The sequence below is a fragment of the Thermobia domestica genome, chromosome 3 (genome assembly GCF_964235325.1).
Source record: "Thermobia domestica chromosome 3, izTheDome1.hap1.1, whole genome shotgun sequence".
In the NCBI taxonomy this organism is placed as follows: Eukaryota; Metazoa; Arthropoda; class Insecta; order Zygentoma; family Lepismatidae; genus Thermobia; species Thermobia domestica.
Window position 1 is genome coordinate 18,371,398 of NC_137456.1, and position 23,866 is coordinate 18,395,263.

The window sequence follows — 23,866 nt, forward strand, 5'->3', positions numbered from 1 at the left end:
ATTATTTTTTTTTTAAAAAAAAAGCTCGGAACCAAATAATTTTATTGAGTAATGGAAAGTATTTGATTGAAATTTTATATGTTACTGCACACTAAGCTCTACTTAAAATGCCATAGTAATGGGAGCTGAACGACACATCGGACGAAAGAATGCTTGGGGCCAGTCTTCACCTCCATGGTTCAAATCTGTTCCCATAACCGCGGGGTGTGTGCTACTATATGGTGCTTGCCCCGTTTGTGTAACAAACTCATGACAGTACACCCAGATTAGCTAATGGCAAAAAAAAGTTGATTTTTGGGTGGCCATTTTGGATTAAAGTTCCTTATATTGTCGGGATCTATTCGCAATCATACAACGTACATCTTCATACCAAGCCGAGCGGTCTGCGGCGATAGACCATCGGCTTGAAGGTCCCGGGTTGAGTCCCGGAAGGGTCATGTGTGTGGATTTTAACAACATTTGTTTTTTCGTACTGTGTCAGGGGGGGGGGGATCGTACGGGATAAAAGGATTTCAGTCTGAAAAAAATGGAGAGAATATCCTCCCCAGGATAGTTTCATGGGAGTAAGGAATTAGTAAAAATATAGGATATACATTTTATAGCAGGTTTAAAAATATGGTTTGGGTATCCTATTTCTTTTCTGTTAATTATATTCTTCAATGTTCGAATTTTGATCATTCTCATGATATTTTCTGCTTTCAACGGAGTTCCATGAATATTATACCAAATGTTCTTTACACTTATCAAGTTCGAGAGGTTTTATGCGCCTGTAAGAAACAATTTCTGAAGATAATTCAGGTCCTAATGAATATTATTCACTAGGAAAGGGAAGTATTCCCCTCCTCTCAACATGAAAGCAGAGGGCAATTTCGCACTCTGGTCAGATCAAACATTTCCGCGTAACAAAACGAAGGTCCCCCTGTAAAACCTCTTCACCTAAAGTTTTATTGTTAGTATCATAAATTTGCTGAAAGCAAACAATTTGAAGGGTTCGTCGATAATATCTTCGCTTCCTTTGTCGTCCGCCCGCCTTCCAAACGGAGAGGTGAATTTTACAACATGACTGCTGTATAATAAGCGAGCGATTGGTAAAATGGTAAAAGTGTGTTTTTATGTTTGTGTGTATGTGAGAGAGAGAGAGAGAGAGAGAGAGAGAAGACAAAATTTTAGTTGCAAGATGACATACTTCAATTGCCGTTTTCGGTTCATATAGCAAAAAGAATACCGCCACCAGAGAATAAAGACAAGTGTAGACCTTACCCAGTTTTCAAATTGAATAGATGGTGGTGGTAGTTCGGTTTCTTGACCTTGTAAAAATCTTCCCTGTCTTTGATTTTGTTTGTCATCATTGCAGCCAGAAATAAAAAAAAATGAAAACTCCTCAGTTTACAGCAAGGGGAATTGGGGACAAGACATTAAGGATGATATTCCTGGAAGCTCATGTATCACGATTGTTTCATTCAATAGACAGAGGACACTTTTCTATGAAGGCTTTTCAACATGTTTTCTCACAAAGGGGATTTTCCTTTTGCAATCTATATGAGCACTTGCAATTTCAATCTTGGCCATTCCCACCAGCGTTTTCATTTTCGAGACACGAGACGAGACGAGACATTTCACGAGACGTCCCGTCTAGTCTCGTGTCTCGTCTCGTTTTCGAGACGGGACAAGTAGTCTGTCTCGTCTAAGAAGGTTCTGTCTCGTTTCGTGTCTCGTTTCGTTTACAAGACGAGACGAGACACGAGAAATGTCTCGTCTCGTGGCAACACTAAGAAGGAAAATAAAGAAATAAAGATAAAAGAACTAGTTGCACTGGAATGCAAACATATATACAGATTGTGATTCTGGCTCGATATTGAATTCTTATAAAAGGATTACCATCTTTCCTCTGCAGGTGTGTTTGCTTTATTTTCATTAACATAATGGATTATTATTTAAAGAAGAAAAAGCAGACACAACAAGATTGTAGTGTTTAGGCCTTTCTGACTGCGATTGCTCTTTCCATCCCCTTCGTTGTTAATGATGGGGTAGCATATTTAAAATCGTGGCTTTTAAGATTTATTCTTTCTGGAAAGGGAGGGGGATGATGCCATTACATGGGTCAGCAAATTGCCTAGGGCCGACCCTGGCTTCCATATGAGTTAATCTGACCCTGGAATCATGTAAAAGCAAAATCTAAGACCTGGATAAACTAGTACTGCTCACGAGACTCATTAAACCTCTCGTCTCGTCTAGTCGCGATTCTCGTATGGAAAACGAGACGAGACTTGTCATACTTCTCTATTGTCTCGAATTTGAAAAAGGTATTTTTCGTCTCATAGGCAACTTTAATAATATTCCAGAAAATGAACCTGAAGAAGAAACACTTTCTCCTTCCCCCTTACTGAGTCTAGATTTATTTATACATAATTTTAAGAACATAATAATTTAAGCTATTTAAAGCGCTATCAGGGCCTGTGCGCTTTATTTATTCTTATCTAGTTAAGGTCATTACGAGCTCTGATCAGGGGCGGATGCAGGACAGACTTCTGGGGGGTCGGTGGGTTGTCATACTGCTACTTTTAAGGGCTCCAAACTTTGGGATGGGTTTTATTTTTATATATAAAATAAGGAAGTTTCTTCTTCTGGGGGGGGGGAATCGCCCCGATCGCCCCCACCTGAATCCGCCCCTGGCTTTGATGTTCTAGATATTTTCCAACCTTAATCATAAATTTGCAGTTCTGAAACACAAACATTTCCTTGAAGATACCTGTATTAATTAACAAATAATTATTTTCCTCCCGTGTGTATTTTATTAGTATAAATAGCATATTTTCTTGGAGAAACGAACAATACTCTTTCGCGATAAACAAAAGATCTGGATCCTTTTATGACACGAAAAGTTTTTATGTCTTAAAAAAATGAAAAGAAAAAGAAAGCGAAGGGGAAGAAAGTGGACGTTTTTATTGACTGGTTAATTCAACTGTGCGCGTGTATATACTGCAGAAAAGTGGGAGTTAAAATCGACCATTTTTTCTCCTTTTTAACATCACGCAAAATAGAGTTCATTTTGACATGATCTGGAACGAAAGTTACTCCGTGAGCACTAGCACAATTCATTGTTTAGAAAACATTACTTAAAAAAAGAAAAAAAAGAAGAAAGAAAGAAAAAAGAAAATTTTCTTCTAACATCCTTTTTCCTATCGACCCATTCCATTCTATTTTTTTTTTATTTTTTTTTATAATATGCAAACTTTTTGCCGCAAGTATCGTAATGGTGTTGGTACGTGTAGACTAATTCTGGTTACTATTTGGATTATATTATTTTGGGCAATAAGCATTTTTTTATATGTACTAACCCAGGTTATGAAGAAGAAGTTAGTTACAAATATATAATTGTCAAGTACACAAAAAGATATTCATATATTAAATAATGAAATTGTCAATATCTGGTTGGCAGGCAACCAGATAAACAATATATATATAAAGAAATAAAGATGGAATCAATATAAAAGAGACGAAGTGTGAGTATTATTTAATGTGGCTCAGTAATAAAGAACCAGTGCCCTGATTTATCGTTGTAATTTCGAAAAATATAGGCCTATATCATTCTTACGACTCGGTTAGGAGAGAAACATTATACAACGTTCTTACAGAACTTGGAATACCGAGAAAGCTAATTAGATTAATTAAGATATGTTTAAATGAATCCCAAAGTAAAGTCCGGGTAGGAAAATTTTTGTCCACGAGCTTTCACGTCGAAAATGGCCTGAAACAAGGAGATGCGTTGTCGCCATTATTATTGAACTTTGTTCTGGAATACGCTATAAGGAAAATCAAAGATAGCAACCGGGGCCTACAGTTAAACGGTATTCACCAGGTTATGGCATATGCTGATGATGTAAATTTAATAGGGGATGATAGGAGAACAGAGGAAAGAAATGCAGAGATCTTATTAAACGCTTGCAGGGATATGGGTTTAGAAGTAAATACAGAGAAAACTAAATACATGGAAGTGCGTCGGGACCGGAATACAGCAAATTATGGATGCTTTAAAATATTAAATAATACTTTTGATAAAGTGGATAGTTTCAAATATCTAGGGTCAATATTAACAGAGGAAAATCATATTCACGGAGAAATTATATGTCGACTAAAAGCAGGGTATTCGTGTTACTATTCGGTTCAAAATCTCTTATCGTCGCGAATTCTGTCGAGGAATTTGAAGCTTAAAATAAATAAAATGATAATCATGCCTGTTGTTTTGTATAGCTGCGAAACATGGTCACTTACTCTGAGGGAAGAACATAGACTGAAAGTATTTGAGAACAAGTTCCTGAGACGAATATTCGGACCTAAGAGGAACGGGAATGGGGAATGGCGGAAACTTCATAACGAGGAACTACATAATATATATGGTTTACCCAACATTGTTAGGGTCATCAAGTCTAGGAGGCTTAGGTGGGCAGGTCATGTAGCTAGAATGGAAGAAAGTAGAAAAGCTTTCAAAGTCTTGACTGGAAGACCAGTCGGAAAACGACCATTACGAAGACCTAGGCACAGATGGGAGGACAATATTAAGATGGATCTCGCAGAGATTGGAATACAAAGTAGAAACTGGATGCAGTTAGCTAAGAATAGAAGTCAGTGGAGAGCTTTTGTGAACGCGGCATTGAACCTCCGGGTTCCATAGGCCATAGAGTTAGTTAGTTAGTTAGTTGGTTAGTTATAGGCCTATATCTTTAAACATTTATAATACGAAGTGCAGTCAAAAACTTCCCGGAATGTTCTATTTTGGCATTTGTGATCCAATCACAGTGAATCTTGTACAGTGCAGATCTTAAGTTGCCTAGTTATGAATATGACAAATGTGAACAGGTCATAACAGACAGTTTACGAGTGATCTGTTGGCGTAATGCCGAGGGTTCAAATAATACACAAACATCAAGCTCATGTCTAATTTAGAGAAATCTGCTTCAGAGACTTACTTTGATAGCCTTCAAATCAGTTTACGATGTCAGGGCTGTAAAAGAACCAGCACCGATACACGTTTCGCCACCGTAGAAGTCATCAAAACTAAGGCGACGGCTGAGCTTCGGAAGATACCAAAAGAGGAGTTTGGTCGGTGTTTTCGGCAATGGCAGGAGCGGTGAAGAAAGTATATTCTGAAGGGGCCAACTTTGAAGGCGATTAAATGACGGTGTATTATATTGTAATAAAGGGCTACAATAAAATTATGGGAAGTTTTTGACTGGTCCTCGTATATAAAGCTACATAAATTGACTGACTCACTGACAAAGATCACTGATATGGGGCGATCTGTATTATTATTATTATTATTATTATTATTATTATTATTATTATTATTATTATTATTATTATTATTATTATTATTATTATTAACAACAACAACAACAACAAAGGGGAACTAAAGGGAACATGTTTTATTCGCGAAAAACACTTAAATTAATTGGTATTCTTTTTAAATAATTTTACATATTATTAGGAATTAATGGATTTATATGGGGTTCTTGGTTCGATCCCCGGCCATGTAAATTTGTAGTGGACAATATCGTGTCCGTGGGTTTTCTCGGGGGTACTCTTGTTCATTCCTACTTCGTCATTCTACCAATTTCCTCCATCATCACTCATTTGCTTCACTTATCCGTCTCCCTTTGCCTCAAGGGCATAATCGTGGGACATTAAACGGAATAGATTTCTGCTCGCTCTAGCTAGGGCTCTGGTATCATGTTTTATAAATTTTGAAAATTTTATAAATACCTTTCGTGGGTCAATCTTTTCTACAAGTGATAGGACGATACCTCCTCCATGTTAACCAACACACACTTAAAACAACCAAACAAACAAAAGAAATATTTTTTCTAGCGCAATTCCCATTTCCATAGTGAAAAAAGACTCATAAGTAATGGGAATATTGCTTCCCAGTCGAGCAAATAAGAGTTTGCTTAGGCTCCTTTGGCGGGAACTCTTCTTCCCATTGCCTACGAAAGGGTTAAGAGGCCCTATCACTGCGAAATTAAAATACCGCTAATTTTACAGTAATTGAGTGATATCTTCCAATAGATTAAAGATAATCGAAAAGTGGAACAAGACCTCCCTAGACAATATTATGTTACGTGAGATACCGTTATCACGACTCACTTATCTGCTTTCGATCTCCAACCATTTAGAAAATCGGCATTTATTTTCGCGTTTCTAAATAACTGCAAACGGAAAGCTACTAGGTGACTCGTGATAACGGTAACTCATGCAAAATAACATTGTCTAGGGAGGTCTTGTTCCACTTTTCAATTATCTTTTATCTATTTAAAGATATCACGTAATTGCTGTAAAATTAGCGGTATTTTAATTTCGCAGTGATAGAGCCTCTTAACTTGACACGAAGTAACACAGATAAGAGAAATTTTGTTTGTTGTGGTGATGAACCTATGAATTTCTACTTTTTATTTAACTTAGTAAAGTTTAACTTAGTAAAGTTTATTTTTTTAATGTATTATATGAGATAAGTAGTGACTTACTTATTATTTTCCCAACATAATTTTATCTTGACCTTTAAACAGTTATTTTATGTTATCTATTGTAAAAACAGAGCATAACTGTGAGCCCAGATGTTTTTAAGCTGTGCATCTGTTTATCGTCACTCAGCTAGACACAGCCTTTAAAATACTCTGACTGATGCCTGAAAGGAGCTGGCTTTTGGCCAAATTTTCTCAATGAACCAAGCAATTGAGTTTTATGTTCATTTAAAAAAAGAAAAAAAGGGGAAAAACTCCTCAAGTTGCAAGTAAAACAAGAACGGATCCTTCTTATCGTCTTCATATCTGAACAATTCTGTTCTAGAAGGTTTTATTTCTTCAGAAAAATTGCAGCGAATCATTGATACGTACAGCTGTGCTCAAAAATAAATCCTACGCATTTTTTTTACTAGAATAAGTTTAGTATTTCAGCTTGAAATGAAACGGCAAAGTACATATATAGTGTTTCGTTTATTATTATTATTATTATTATTATTATTATTATTATTAGACCTATTATTATTATTATTATTATTATTATTATTATTATTATTATTATTATTATTATTATTTACAAATAAGAGTCCAAGTTTTTGCGTCCTTCATTTGATTTTTTCCTTCAAAATCAATGATAATGCACTATACATCATACACGTTCAACTAACTCATCCATTTTGGATCAATCTTGACATTATGGTAAACCTTCAACTGCAATACAAGAACGGCCGTAACTTGTAGGGGGGCAGGGGAGGCAACTGACCCCCCTCAGGGAAGCTCCTCGCCGTTCGTGGGGGGCCCACTTTAAGACAAAATTTTTTTACTCCATGTACGATACGAACATGGTTATAAATGAAGCATCAAACATGTTCACTACATTACATTTAAAAAAAACAGCACACAAAAGGTAAATAAAACAAAAATATATCGTGGTCCCATTTCAGTAAAAAATGTCTACTAGTAGGGGCCCTAGAAATATTTATTCGTATACTTTTGAGATTTGTCAATATTGTTCAATTAATTAATTTGTCATGCTGGAACGGTCCCAGGGACGTAAGTAATGACCCCGCAGACCTTGCCGTGCGGGAGGACCCACAGGCTTCTGGGGGCCCATAAAGAATAAGAGAAGGATGGAGAGAGGGGTTTTTCTAAGGGGCTCAAATACGAGTATTAATGCTTGCCCCCCCCCCAGAAAAAATCTAAGTTACGGCGCTGAAAGGTTGTGAAATACAGGGTGATCCAAAACTCTTCCACATTTTAGAGGCTATTTATTCAAAAATATAAAATTGTATTGAAAACAGTTTGTAATTACTTTGGTCTGATTTCAATTATATTATGTTGTGTGTTGAAATGACAACAATCGACAATACTATTAGCAATAATAAACAATAAAAACCTCCCACTTGCTACTCGGCTGTAGCGCTGTCAGTGGACGGGTAAGAGAAGTGAGGTTGTTACCTCTGCTCACTGCTCTTCTGCCGTTTTCAGTCGTTATTATGGTTTGATGAGGAGCTCATCGCGTGTAGAAAGATAAGGAGTGGCGAAGGTACCTACTTGCCGTACTGAATTCATACCAAGAACCCACTTCTTGACATTTATCACAGTGTTTAAGGGATTTGGATTACCCCAAAACTCCCTTATATATTTATACTGTCTTTCCGTGTGTCCGTCTGTTCACCCGGGAGACAAAAAATTAGGAGCGTCTTTATAAATCACCACAATCACGTTTTTCTCAATACCACAATCTCGTAGTTCTGTGGTAACAGTTTAAAAACATTTAATCTTAAAATGTGATATTACAATGCTGAAACTGTTCTTGATTGGAAGGCTATCTTGCGATGGGATGAGAATTTGCCAGCAATTAGTTCGATGTTGAAAACAAAGTCATCTGGTCGTCCTAAAAGTGCCCTGAGAATATTGGGGCTGTGAGACAGTCTGTTCTGCAAGGAAGCTGTTGGATTTCCTAGGGAGAGTTGTAAGAAGAATATTACAAGAAGACTTACAGCCATTATAAAATGTTTTCAGTACTATTTTATATTTTTCTATCTGCAATATTTTTTTGTTTTATTAGTCTTTAAAATGTGGGAAGTTTTATTGGGTCACCCTGTATAATTGTGTGCATTCCTCTCATTTGTAAGTTACATATAAAATAACAAGTAGCAGGTTGACGTATATACAATACAAAGAGTTTGATTTGCACGATGTGATATTTGCTCTATTAATATTGAAACCGGAAATGGTAATGTATTTCTACACTTCCGGTCTTAGTAGAAAGATAGACTGACGATATAATATATCCTTGGGACGCTTAGTATTTCTGATTAAAAAAAAAAAAAAACACATTTTCGTTATCTGTTACCGTTTTTACTCTATAGCAATCAACGTTAAAACCAAAAGGGGTTAAGTTTTTACCATTTCTGTTCCGAATAGATAGTTAAGAGTGAAGTTGGCACGCATTCTTAGAGCACTAGATAGAATTTAGAATACCGCTTCTCGCTATCTCGTATCACTTATGTTCTGTGTACGTCAATAACAAAACCGGAAGTTGTAGTGAATTTCTGTCATTTCCGGTTTTACTAGAAAGATAAGGAATGATGAAGGAACCTACTTGCCGTACTCAATCCATACCAAGAATCCACTTCTTGATACTTATCACAGTTGTTTTAAGAGGTTTGGACTACCCCATAACTTCCTTATATATTTATCCTCTGTCATTCCGTGTGTCCGTCAGTTCACCCGGGAGACAAAAGATTATGACCTACTTTATAAATCACCATCAATTTTCACTAGGATGTAGAAAGTCAAAAGTTAAGAATAATAAAAATAAAATAAAATTAACTATTCCAGTTTAACGTCTCACGATTATGTCTTTAGGCTAAGGGAGATGATTATGAAGGCAAGCGATGAAACAATTAGTAGAATGAGAAAGTAGGAGGAAACGGGGCTACTTCAAGAAAACTCATGGGCACAATGCTGTCCAACACAAACTTACTTGGCCAGGATCGAACTAAGGACCCCATACACCAGAGGTAAACGCTTTTTTACACTGAGCTACCGTGCTCCTATGTGATAAATAATTACATACATGTGAAAAAATATGCCTTTATTAAAAAATGTAAAAGGCGTGGGAGATCCGAGTTCGATTTCCAGTGGGAGTTCATGTGGTTCGGATTCCACGTTGATCAGTAGGTCCACGTTTCATATAGCCTAGCTGCTGAAAAGGGGCGTTAAACTCAAAATCAACTCAACTCAAAAAAAGTAAAAGTCAAAACTTACTATTTAGTGTTTGATAAAGTCCTTAATGGATGACTGTTTCTCGTTAATAAAAACATATTTTTACGAAAATATTAAAAATAAAATAAAATCGTTCAAAAACTATTTCTCATGCACGGAGATTTCTTTTTTTCTTTCAACTAGGTGGAATAGTTGAGAGTCTCCTCCATTTTATTTCATTATTTATTGCTTAGTTCGTTTATTTAGTGCACAATTCATTTAACATTCCTAATTGTATATGTCAAGTATTAGTTTTATGATTCTCATACATTAGTCACAGCGTGGTTGATAAAGTGTGAATGTGTATTGAAAAGCAGTGTTTAGAATTCCAGAAGAAAGAGTAATTCAGGAAACATTTCTATTGCATTTTTCTCATAGTGCTTTAATGCTTTTTTGTGTTCAACAATTTGCTTAAGGCAGGTACATTTCTTGACTATTGATTTATAGAGAAAGAAGCGGGTGTTATATACAGGGTTTTCATAAAGTCTGGACGGATTTAATTTGCTTATAATTTTCATAAAAATGCTCATAATGAAATCAAATAAAGTGCAAACGGTAGCGGAAGGATTATATTTTTACTTGGCAACACTGTTAGATAAGCGGCAACTCTGAACACGTTGAGAGAGGGAGAGGAAGGGCAAGGGTCGGTTTCTTACCAAATTCCATCCATTGTTCCATCACCCGACCTTACCCCCTGCGACTTCTGGCTTTGGGGTCATGTGAAAACGGAAGTTTATGCAAAGAAGCCAAGCGGTTTGGAGAACTTAAAGGACAAAATCAGGGCATCTGTGGCTGGCATTTCGGATCAAACACGGCGGAACGCTGTGAGTGGATTCCAGCGCCGCCTACGCGAATGTGTGGAAGTAAATGGCGCCCAGTTGGAGGTGTGGTGGTGAATGAACTGAGTTGGTGCAGATTACAGGTAAAAATTTAATCCTTCCGCTACCGTTTGCACTTTATTTGATTTCAATATGAGCATTTTTATGTAAATTATAAGCGAATTGAATCCGTCCAGACTTTATGAAAACCCTGTATATATATATATGGAAAGCAGAATACAAGTTAACAATAATCCTCGTTAGTGCAGACTGTAGAGAATTTGAAAATAAGGTAAAATGTAAATAGTATAACCACTATGGTTGATCTAGCTAATGACTACTCTTCATTCCAGGTAAACTGATGTCGGATTAAAATAAAGTTTCTCTTTATCACGCTCTCGCTTCGAATTTGTGTAAAGTAAATATTGCTGCTGTTCCTATTAATATGATACTTAACCTTCGTGTGCGGAGATTGGTGGTGATAAAAGGGAACAGCAACATTTATGTTATACAAATTTTAAGCGAGAGCATGGTGTAGAGAAACTTTATTTTGATCCGGCATCAAGTTAGGCGGAGTGAAGAATAGTCAAAGAATTAAATATAACTTTTATGTGTTCATCGCTAGTCTACACATAGAAGTTGAGTGACATTTCAGATGATAAACAAAATCATCTGAGTCTATTTCGAGATAATCGTCCAAAAAGTACTCAGCACTAGGAATAAACTATTATTCGTAGATTTTACCCAGGAAAATTACTTATACCAGAGGATAAGAATGAAAATTCAGTTTTATGTCCCATGGTTATGCCGCGTAGACTAAAGGACACAATAGTGATGAAATGGCGCAATGAAGGAAGTGGAAACAACGGGAGAACCCCGAGAAAACTCATGCACACGGTGTTTGTTCACCATAAAGCCTACTTGGCACAAGCTGGGATCGAATCAGGGATCCCACACAACAGAGGTAAACGCTCTATCACTGAGTCACCATAGCCCTTTCTACCATGGTTGTTAATGATATATTAGTATATAATATACAAATAAAATCTTTTGAGCTGTTTTGGGGAAAATCGGATTTTTCAAAAAAAAAAAAAAAAAAAAGAATCACTCTTCATAAACTTCTCTTATTTTGGGGGTAAGAAGAATATTGAAGAAAGTCTTCTAGAAAACCTTAAGTTTAAAATTTGGTACGGATTAGTTGAACGATATATTTAGGCGAGTGTACATTAGATTGGAACGGACGAATGGTTATTCAAAATAATTTTTTCAACACATAATGGCCATGAAACATGTAAATCCCTTGAAATCTCGAATTACATCTTCTTTTTTTTTTTCCACGCTCATAGTTACTTCTCTCTCTTGCTTCACACTAGGTTTTGTCAGTCAGACACGACTGAGTTTGCGGTGAATAATTAGGGGTTACAGCTCTTGTAGAAAGTAGTTCTCGCACAAGTAATTTTTTTTTACGTCACAATAACTTATGTTAAACAGAATCCGTGAACTAATGGGGTTTGAAATGATCGTTAATAATAATAATAATAATAATAATAATAATAATAATAATAATAATAATAATAATAATAATAATAATAATAATAATAATAATAATAATAATAAAGCAATAGTAGAATTATTATATTAACTAGCCAAACAATAAAATCTGATGAAAAAATCAACTGACATGACGGGTCATGAACCCGGGTTTGCCACTTGGTAGATTTTTTTTTTATGACACCACAGTGCTTTGAGTTCTGGCAAATTGAAGTACTAGTTACTGAGATAATATGTTTGCTAAGCATATTTTACTTTAAAATATCTTGAAACCTTATATTCCTGGAGGTGTTAATAGAATTTAAATAATTACAAAATAACGACTAACATTTTTTTTCTTCTTTCTAGGCAGGAGCTCTCCGTGGCTAAGCGGTTAGCGTACGCGCTTTTGACGTGGGAGACCGGGTTCGATTCCCGTCGGGAGCTCATGTGGTTCGGATTCCACGTTAATCAGTAATTCCACGTCTCATATAGCCTGTCTGCTGAACGGGACGTTAAACTCAAAATCAACTCAAATCTTTCTAGGCTGTGGAACCAATATTAAAACCTCAGTCTCAACTTGAGGAATATTTCTAGACATTTTCTCATAAAGAAAGGTCAATTTCATGTGAAGAAGAAAATGAAGAGCAACTCAACTAATGATTGTTTCTTCATAAAGGTCTTAATGTCTGGACTATCTTACATGAAAGATTTCTAATTAGCTAACAGTATTGTGTTACAGATATTAAGTGGTCTACGTAGGCAGATAGTCTGACCTCGTATTCCCGCAAATCCGAAGTTTTATAACGTACTTGAATTTCAATTTCAATCTCTATTCTGTGTGATATGCAAGATTTTCTGAGGAAAGGAGAAGAGGTATTCGAATGTCAAGAACACCCGGGAATCGAAGTAAATCCATGAATGCAGACAAAGATTTACAAACTTATTTCCTTCAATTGTTTCAAATTTGATATTTTAAAGTCAATTTCAATCATTTTCTATCTTCTGTATGATCAGTTTTTTTTAAAAAATTCTTTCTCCTCACATACTGAATGTAGAACAATAATACATCATGCACACAACGAATTTTAATGTTATTGATATATGGCATTTATTGCGCAACACGCTCCGAATAGAGATTAATCTTAAACCGGATTTTTTTTTCGTGCATGAATTCAACAGGAAAAAAAAAGCGGGGCCGTGGTGGCTCAGTGGTAGAGCGTTCACCTCTGGTGCTTGGGGTCCGGGTTCGATCCCACCCCTCGCCAAGTGAACTTTGTGGTGGACAAACACTGTGTGCGTGGGTTTTCTCTGGGTTTCTCCCGTTTCCTCCCACTTTCTTCATTCCATCATTTCATTCATTACTCATCATCACCGTCTCCTTTAGCCTAACCGGCATAACCGTGGGACGTAAAATTCAAAGATTTCATTTCATTTCATTTTCAACAGGAAAAACCTATTTCAGTTCTAAACAGGCTTACCAACTGTCGTTTGCCGTTTGAAATGTTAGGTGTAAATTGAGTTGCGTCTATCCAGGCGTATGTGATAGCAGCGAAAGTTCTGGCACGACCTAATAGATTTATAGCAGTTAGGTGGACGTACTTTTGTTGCTGACTGTACGTGACGAATGTATATATATATATATATATATATATATATATATATATATATATATATATATATATATATATATATATATTAATTGACTGGTATTATTAGTTTCAATACGGTATATAAATAGCTTTATAGAAAGTAGGCCTTGTATTATGCTTGAACAGTAACCAGCAAAACTGGATACACACGCACTTTTGTTCTGTTCTAACTTCCATATGGATTGACTAATTGTAACCCAGGTATTTAGTCATCATCATCATCATCATAGATGTTCTGCCATTTTTGGCAACTCACTTGCTGCAACTGAGAAGCTTCCATGCTCCACGGTCTTTTGTTAACTTCTTCGTCTTGATGTACGATTCTTTTGTTTTGATATCGTCCATTAATTGTAGTCTCCTTCGACTCCTCCCTCTCTTTCCTGCTATCATACCTTCTAGTACGTCCCTCATGATACAGTTCCTTCTTAACCAATATCCCAACCAGCTCCTCTTCCTCTTCTTAATAATATCTAAGAATCTTCCTTTCTTCCCCACCATTTCTGACACCCTCTAATTCGTTTTCCGTTCGACCCATCTAATTCGCTCCATTTTTCTCCATACCAACATTGCGAAAGCTTCCAGTCGTTTTTCATCATTTTTGCGTAATGTCCATCTTTCTTATCCATACAGCACAATCTCCACACGAAGCATTTTATGAGTCTCTTTCTCAACTCTTTGTTCAAGGTCCCACAAAATAGTATTTTGTTCCTCCTAAAGACTTCTTTCTCCATTCCTATCCTTGATTTTATTTCACGTTCACACTTCATACCATTATTAATAATACTACCCAAGTATCCAAAACTAGTCACCTGTTCTATCTTATTCTCTCCTACTTTTATATTTAATCAACCACTTTGTTCCAATCACCATGCATCTCAGGGGCGGATCCAGGGGGAGCATCGGGGCAATTGCCCCCCAGAAGAGGAAACTTTCTTATTTTATATAAATATATATATATATATATATATATATATATATATATATATATATATATATATATATATATATATATATATATATATATATATATATATATATATATATATATATAACTAAAACCCATTCTAAAGTTTGGAGCCCTTAAAAATAGCAGTAAGACAACCCACCGCCCCCCCCAGAAGTCGGTCCTGGATCCGCCCCTGATGCATCTTGTCTTTCTAACATTTGTTTTCATCCCATATTCTTCACATTTTTTTTAGTACTGTAAAGAAAACTACGTTCTCTACAGAAAAGGACTGTGTGAGTTCGTTCTTAAGTTATCGTTTAAAAAAAATAACGTGTGTATACAATTTTTCAATGTGACTGTACAATTATCTCCTACGTCACAACAATCAGATTCAGAAAAGCTAATATGTAATGACATCATACGTTAGTTTATCATGTTACTTTGTTCAAAGTTATCTAACCTCATTCTCAGCTGTTTTTAACTGATAACAGCCAATTATTTTTCCCCAATTTTTTTTTCATGTTATTTCTTTGATTTGCTTCCTGATAGCCAAGTATTAGAAATATACTCCCACATCTGCACCGGTGTTACTAACTTGAATCGTTGGACTCTGATCTATACTATGTCCACAGTCATGGGCGTCTCTGGCGGGGGGGGGGACGGGGGGAACGCTTCCCCACAATATTTTGAAATACGAAATATTCAATATTTTATTTTAATTTAATTTATTTAGATACTCACTAGCAGTTAGATCATTTCCTTTGATGCCCCCCCCCCTCAAATTTTAGATGCCAGAGACGCCAATGTCCAGAGTAGTGTTCCACACAAGACGACAAATAAGATTTCCTCGTCTCGTCTTATAAAATTCTTTGACGTCTCGTCCCGTTTTTTAAAAAAAAAGCTCTCAAAATTTTTTTTCTCGTTCGTTTTGTAAATTTATGTACAAAATTTAAGGGCTGACTTGTCCTTAATTTCACAAAAATTCCACAGACGGTGTGATACGAGGAGTGATCAGAAAGTAAGGTTACAAAGCCTGCAGTGAAACGTGTATATATTATTTCATACAACCTATACAGCCAACAGATAGCACATACATTAGGCTATTTTTCGACATAGTCCCCATATAGGTTGAGGCAGTTGTCGCATCGTGGGATGAGTTTGAAACTCACCTTTTGGTAAAAATCCTGTCCTTGGTTTAGCCACGTTGTCACAAAGTGTTTCACTTCCTCGTCTGAAGCGAAGCAATGGCCTCCTAGGTGCTCCTTCAGGTACGGGAACAGGTGAAAGTCGCTTCTGTCACCAGATACCTTAACGTGATCCTCGTGCTGTCCTGAATTAGCTCCTCCACGCGACTTGTGTTCAAATCTGTTGAAGCCGTGCTGGGTCGGCCACTGCGCTCCTCGTCGGTCACATTGTCTCCACCAGCCGCAGACATTCGACACCATTCTGCTACATGTTAACGAGACATTACAGTCTCTCCTTAAACGTGTCCCAGCTGCCGGTGAATTTCAGCCACGGTTACATGTTTCGCCCACAGAAATCGAATAACTGAGCGGACTTCTTTGCGAGACCAGTTTTCCAAACGAGTCGCCATTTGTGTTTACTTACAACTAGCGCCGTAGGTGGCGGATGACTGAAACTCTGCACAGTTGCCAACTCCATGCATTAAAATTTCCTCACACTCCTCATTTCTTTATAACAAATGAAACTCCAGAAATATCTCCCTTGTAACCTTAGTTTCTGATCCTAACTCTAGGAATGGGCACGAGCGAGTTCTAGTGAGTTTTTATTGAAACTCGACTCGAGTCGAGAACTCGGCTCGAAAAATTTCCTCAAACTCGACTCAAAATTGACTCTAATTTCGAATCGAGTCGAGCCAAAACGAGGCAAATGCTGTATAGTTCCAAGTACTTTCTTCAAGTATCCCACATAGATAATACAATTATTATCAATGATACTACTACTACTACTACTACTACTACTACTATTATTATTATTATTATTATTATTATTATTATTATTATTATTATTATTATTATTATTATTATTATTATTATTATTATTATTATTATTATAACACCGTGTATAAACATGAAAGATAGGTAGTTTGTATCTGAATATTAAAACCTTATTGACTGCTGTCTCGCTAGTCTTGAAATCTAGGAGACAAGGATATCGTTCACGAGGTTCTGGGTTTGAGTTCCGGAGGAGCAAGTATTCGGGTTCGAGCCCAAAACTATTAAAAGTTATAGGGCGCCGGCCAAATACGTTCAAACCTGTCGGCCCTGTTTTAGGGTTGTCAAGAGCTCGAGCGGCTTGGCTCACATCTTATTCACTATTAAGCCGAGCCAACAGTTCAGCCAACCGAGCTGGCTCAAGCCGATGGCTCACCTGAGCCGAGTCGGTGGCTCGTCCTAACCGAGCAGGCTCGAGTTGTTCGCTCAGTTGAACCGAGCTGAGCCGATTGACTTCACTACACGGGTTGGGCTTCTACTCGGGCTCAAAACAGTCAAATGTCGGGGTGATACCTACTAAACAGGCCCTAGCCGATACATTTCCAAATCCTTTCCATTGTTATCGTTGTTGTTAGGTATCCAGTATAAAATGGACTCTGAGCCGTGTCTGGTGATTGTTAAATAAATAAATAAACCTACTGAAGATAGTGTATGTGAATATGGTTCTCAATGCTATAAGAGCAATGAGTTACAACATAAAAGGTTAGCATTTTGTTCAAATATATTACGTAAAGCAATGTTTTCAACGCTAGCCATTGTCTTCATATCTCCGAAACAAAGTAGGAATCGACTTCGTGTAGACGGTATTATATTGTTCATAATCTTCATGTCTATTGCAAGACAACTAAATAATCAAGGTTCAGTGCTAGAGCGTTCAGTTCTGGTGCAAATAGTCCGTAGTTCGATTTCAGGCTAAGTGAGTTTCTAGCACACAACATCGTATCTGTGGGTTTTCTCGAGGTTCTCCACTTTCTCATTCCACCAATTCTTTCATGATCATAATGAAATGAAACGGAATTTTCGAGTTTTACGTCCCACGGTTACGCCGGCTAGGCTAAAGGAGACGGTGATTATGAGAAATGAATGAAGAAAGTGGGAGGAAACGGGAGAACCCTGAGGAAACCCCACAAAGTTCACTTGGCGGGAGCAGGATTTGAACCCGGGACTCATGCACCAGAGGTGAACGCTCTACCACTGAGCCACCGCGGCCCCCATGATCATAATCTGTCTCATTTAGCTTAAAGGGCATAATTGTCAGTCATTAAAGATTTCACGTCATTTTAATTTCATGTTAAAAGTGCTGTCCACCGGTCTCCACCAGTCCCAGTGGGAGTGAGGAAAAGTGGGGCCTATATATATTAAAGGCACTGTCCCAGCATTCACCTGTTGAGACTGAGAAAAGCTATAGCCGTTATGTAAAAGGTACTGGCCCAGCATTCAACTAAGAAAAGCCAGATCCTATATTTTAAACGTATCGTCCCATTTATCTGGTAAGACTGAGGAAAATTGTATTTTTAAAAAAACTGACACGGTGCCAATCTCCATGATTCGAAACGGAAATCTCCTAATTGTTAACAGGTAATTCTATCTGTTCTTGTAAGGAAGTTCAGTAGAAGTTTTGGCAGTGACGGATCTAATCCGGGGCCGGGAGGCTTAGGCCTCCCAATTTTTTTTTGAGTCACAAAAATATGTTAAGCTATTATATATATATATATATATATATATATATATATATATATATATATATATATATATATATATATATATATATATATATATATATATATATATATATTAAAATTAATATTAAACTCATGATATACCTATCACAGTCTAGGTTCTGGGTGCCCCTACCCCCGTTTTTACCTTCCAGATCCGCCACTGACTTTGGGTATAATAATGACAATTTAAAAAACGGTAACTTAGAAGATTGTAACATTTCTCATCTGTACACATGATTTAAAACTTGCTTTTGCATTTTTCATGGTAATTTTAAGACGCTATATTTTACAATGTACATTTTTTAAAATACATAATGACGCGAATTTTTTACATGCTTTGATTATATAAATCTATGAAAATCTCATTTCTTTTATATTAACTTCCTCGTAGATATTTGGTTAGCATTAGACCTAAGTTCGATTCCCGGTGGGAGCATGTGGTTTGAATTCCACGTTAAGATGTGGATTATTATCTCATATAGTCTTGGAGCTGAAAAAAAGAACATAAGATCCGAAAAATAAGAAAATAAATAACCACTGAATTTTATTTCTGTACCTCCTTCGCTTAACTATGGTCGATTGAAGTTGTTTTCCAACATATTACAAAGCACTTACCGGTGACAATGATAGCTTTATCACTGAGATCTTCCAGATAACGTCTCGGCAAAGCATTGTTGATTGTCTTGATAACGAATTCGGTCAAATAAACAGTTAAAACACATAATCCAACATTGACCAAAAAATTTGAGTAAAAAAGAGTTCTTAAAATCACAAAACTCACTACAAACACTCCAGATGCTGTTAGTATATTCGAACTCCACTTCATTTCCATAGTTTGTTTTTGTTTTGTGTTTTGTTTTGTTTTCACTGCTTAAAGTAATTTGTTTTTATAGTACATTCATCGAGAAATATTTTTTTACGAGTAAATTTTGTTTGTAAGATTTTTTATTATAAGAATTTATTTCAATATCGTTTGCAAATACATGATTGACGTTTTATACACTTCGGTTACTTGTTAAACACTTATGACACTAAAGACGAAGAACACGCTTTATGAACTAAATTCTCCCGCCACAAACTACTAAGGCGGTTAACGTGACAACTAATGAGATGTAATTCTGAACATGTATTGAGTGGTGACTGCTAGCGCTCTTCAACTTTTCTCTCGTGAGCCAGTGCCAGTAAGCTGATAATGCAAAGGATTGCCAACTCCTTGTACTATTTAATACTACTCCTAGCATAAAAGATTTTGTTATAAAGCAGTAACACAAAGAAAAAAAAAGAGAGTTAGTACCCGGCTATTTGAGGCGATCACAAAGCATATTTATTGCTCATGCGTACTCTTGGAATACGCTGACCATGTATTTAAATGTAGATGGCTAATCATCAACGCGAGAGCAATAAAATCGCTGAGAAAACGTTGGCTCGAGCGTATTTGGTGCAAGTCTTAACAATAGACCGCCTGCTGTTTAAAAGATTTCAAAAGGAAAAAAAAAAGAAAGACGTGTTGCCAATCAAAGGGATTGTAGCAAGAAACAGCTGCTTGGAAGATGGTTTGTGCAGAGTATTGGAACTCTGCTATTACACACCTGGACCTGGCAAAAAGACCTGGAAACCCTGACTGGCTCACAGTATGATTTACACATCTGGTGAAAGTAAAATTACTGAATAGCCACTTTGGCCGCGTTCGCTACAGGGGGTAATGCTTTCTCGACTAGCCTAGGACTTAATTTCTTTAAGGTCGTACCAATCAGAGGCTTATTAGCATTTCAAACAGCGTATTCAACACGGTAGATTTTACTAAAGATTAAGGTAATTCGCGTTTTAATAGCGTTGGCCACAGGGCGAGACGAGACAAGATTACAAATAAGATTTTCTCATTTCGTCCCGTAATTGTTTTGTAGAAAGCTCGTCTCATCTCATTCTCATAGATTTTGTTCTTGTCTCGTTTTGAAAATCTATGTACGAAATTTATTCCCTGATTTCTTTCCTAATTTCAAATAGAAAATACTGAAATTCTTTCGCGCCACGAAGTGTGATATAACATGATTAAAAACATATTTATTACTTTAGTATATTGTCAGGCCCGTAGCCAGCCCCAAAAATGTAGGGGGCTTGGCAGATGTTAGGGGGGTGCGATCCAACCATATTATAGTTCATCATTATATTATAGTTCATTTGCAAGCCTACCGTTAAAATTTTAGGGGAGCAGCAAAAATTTAGGGGGGACCGGCCCCCCTAGACCCCCTGGATACGGGCCTGTATATTGTGCTCCCCTAAATGACTTGCGGAGTTTTAAACGTTGATAAATGCTCCTCATTATGTTTCTACAATCACTTTATCAATTCATAGTTCTAAAGCTAGGTTGCCATGCTCCAAGAATCTAGTAGCTGTCATTAAAAAAATCTTGCAACCCTACAATATTTCTCCATGTAAACATAATCTTGAAAGGGATGCCATGCTGCAAGAATCTAGTAGCTGTCATTAAAAATGTACGCGCCTTTGGCGTGGGAGACCCGGGTTCGATTCCCGGCGGGAGCTCATGTGGTTCGGATTCCACGTTAATCTTTAGGTCCACGTCTCATATAGCCTCGCTGCTGAACGGGACGTTAAACTCAAACTCAACTCAACTGTCATTAAAAATCTTGCAATCCTACAATATTTATCCATGTAAACATAATCTTGAAAGGAACACGCAACATTTTTTCCATCTTGCAAGGAGTCAAATCATGTGCAACTTTCTGGGTTGTCTTGCTTGCTACCTGCTATCGCCCTTTCACTAACATAAAAGGAAAACCAGTTTCACAGCTTCCGAAACGATGGATTATTTTGGATGGGGAGAGGAAACGCGAGAAAATACACGTTTTTAATGAAGAGGTTCACTATTTGTCCACTAGAGTGCAATGCTGCATGACTGGAGATATCTTTCTTGCTCTCAGAAAGTTGTACTGTGTAAACATTAATAGAGAAAGATGGGCTAGCAAGATTTTTTTTAATAACAGCTACAAGATTCTTGCAACATGCCAACCTAGTTTTAGACTAGGAATCGTGTAACACTACAACAGTGTTAGCCCTTCTTGCTGGTTTAGTTGAACGCGGTCCTGGGTTCGATTTCTGGTGGGAGAGAACACAATAGCTAATTTTACAATTATTCTCTTTCATTGATCATCCGTCTGCTTTAGCCTAAAGGGTATAATTGTGGGAAGTCAAACTAAATAATAATAATAATAATAATAATAATAATAATAATAATAATAATAATAATAATAATAATAATAATTTGGTTTTACAAAAAACGTGTTTGACAGCTATGGCTTGGATGTTAGTGTCATGTTATTACTTTGTGTGCTAATTATGATCATCCATTGCGACTTCAAGAAATAGGAAATCAATCGAGAAGTTCAAGACAGAAGATGAACTTTTAAAAATTGAAATTTAAAAATGATGTCTGCACTGTCTTTTGTCCATACTTTTATTACGAGTATTAACCTTCTATTGTAGTTTTTCTTTTTTTTTTTTTTTTTTTTGGTAGGCACAGGAAGCAGCTTGAAAAGTACAGGGTCCGGCAAAAAGAAGTCCCGTATTTCGAGAAGCAGCTGTGTGAGTTGTGGTGGAGATACGGCAGCGAAGAGGGTGTCGATCGATAGTGGTATACGTGCTATTTACAGTAGTAGCAATGGCGTGGTGAGAATCGTGCGTTTGTTGGGGAGAAATATATAAATATTTAGGTCTATAATAGGGGTTTTGTGATTACTACTCAACAGGCATTTCGTATTCGATTCGGACTTGGCCGCCATGATTCTGTTCCGGATTGAAAAACTATTCAAATTTGGAATATCAAACTTTAGAGCAACAAGTTCTACACTTAAAGTTTATTCAAGGAACGTTCAGTACCTCATGTAAACAAATACACGTGGTGATTGTTTGATTTTATTGGTTAGAGAGCCTTAGAACACCCATGCGGCAGAAGAAAATAGTCTTTGCTTATAAGGCTCATTACCAGAATTCCTTAGAATTAGACAACAGAAACAACACTTTATCTAAGAACTAAATTGAATTAATGCAATAAAAGAGAATACGCATGCATTGAGAGTGGTTTTGACCCAACTTAAGCGCGAATCATAGTTAACAATATGGTCACATGCGGGGAATAAGTAAAACATCGACAGGGTACAAGCACGTGCTTCTCGAAAGAAGCGCTTACCGATAGCCAATCATCCGGTGACTGGCGGAGTAATACAATACTGCAATGTTTACATCAGGATCAGAAGGTTCGTTGAATGAACTTTAGAAAAAAATCACCTGGCCTGCCTCAGACCGTAACAACGCTTTGGAGATTGTTGGATGAACACTTTCATATTTTGCATTACTATTCGTTTTTTTTCTCTCTCTCTCTCTCCGGACCGGAACAGAATTGTATCTGCCAAGTTGGCTACGAGATGTCCAGAAAAATTATGATACAGTGTGACCGAACAAAACCTTCCACATTTTAAACACTAATAAAACAAAAAGTATTGTAGATAGAAACTTGTATATTCAAAAAATGTAAAATGATATTAAAAAAACACTTTGGGTGAAAGTGCAGGTCTGTATAAAATTCTTCTTACACTCTCTTCTGTAAGACCAACTGCTGTAGCATGTTTCTTTGCGGAACGTTCTGAGGGACTCAATATTCTGAGGCATACGAGCAGTCGACCAGATGATTTTTTTTTTTTTAACGCCGAAGCCGTTGTTTGGAAATTCTCGATCCATTGAGTATTATTGATAGTATCCCCATCAGAAATATTATTATTACAGTAGAACAGTAAACTTTAAACGAAAAGCTCTTTGCACTGGAATTACAGAACTGCTGATTTAGAAAAAAATATTTCTTCTATGTACGCGAGACAGGTTTCTGACAAAAACATAATAACGACTGAAAATGGAAAGCGGTCGCTCCCGACGATCCTCGCAGTCTTCCTGTCCCTCTACTAGCAATGCTAAAACCGATCAAAAAATGGGAGTTTTTTATTGGACATTATCATTGTATTTGGTATTGCAGGGGCGGATCCAGGGGGGCGATCGGGGCGATCGCCCCCCCCAGAAGACGAAACTTTCTAATTTTATATATATAAATAAAACCCGTACCAAAGTTTGGAGCCCTTAAAAGTATCAATATAGCAACCCACCGCCCCCCCCCCCCAGAAGTCGGTCCTGGATCCGCCCCTGTGGTATTGTACCATTTCAACACCACAGTAGAACACAGTAATTCAAGTAAGAAGAAAGTAATTACGAACTGTTTCCAATACCATTTAAATTTTTGAACCAAGAAGTTACTATCTACAATACTTTATTGTTTTATTAATCTCTAAAATGTTGGAGGTCTTATTGGGTCGACCTGTATAATAACGTTTAAATCA

The 23,866-nt window shown here is 36.8% G+C and overlaps 1 protein-coding gene across 1 annotated transcript in view; it reads right to left on the reverse strand.

Moving 5' to 3' along the window:
• LOC145680212 (17-beta-hydroxysteroid dehydrogenase type 6-like) overlaps positions 1–19,593 on the reverse strand; it is an 88,136-nt gene extending 68,543 nt beyond the window's left edge. Inside the window, exon 1 of the mRNA XM_081750526.1 lies at positions 19,083–19,593. Within this exon, the coding sequence (XP_081606652.1) occupies positions 19,083–19,299 (217 nt within the window). The 5' untranslated portion in view covers positions 19,300–19,593. The remainder of the gene's footprint in view (positions 1–19,082) is intronic.
• Positions 19,594–23,866: the final 4,273 nt, after the last annotated feature.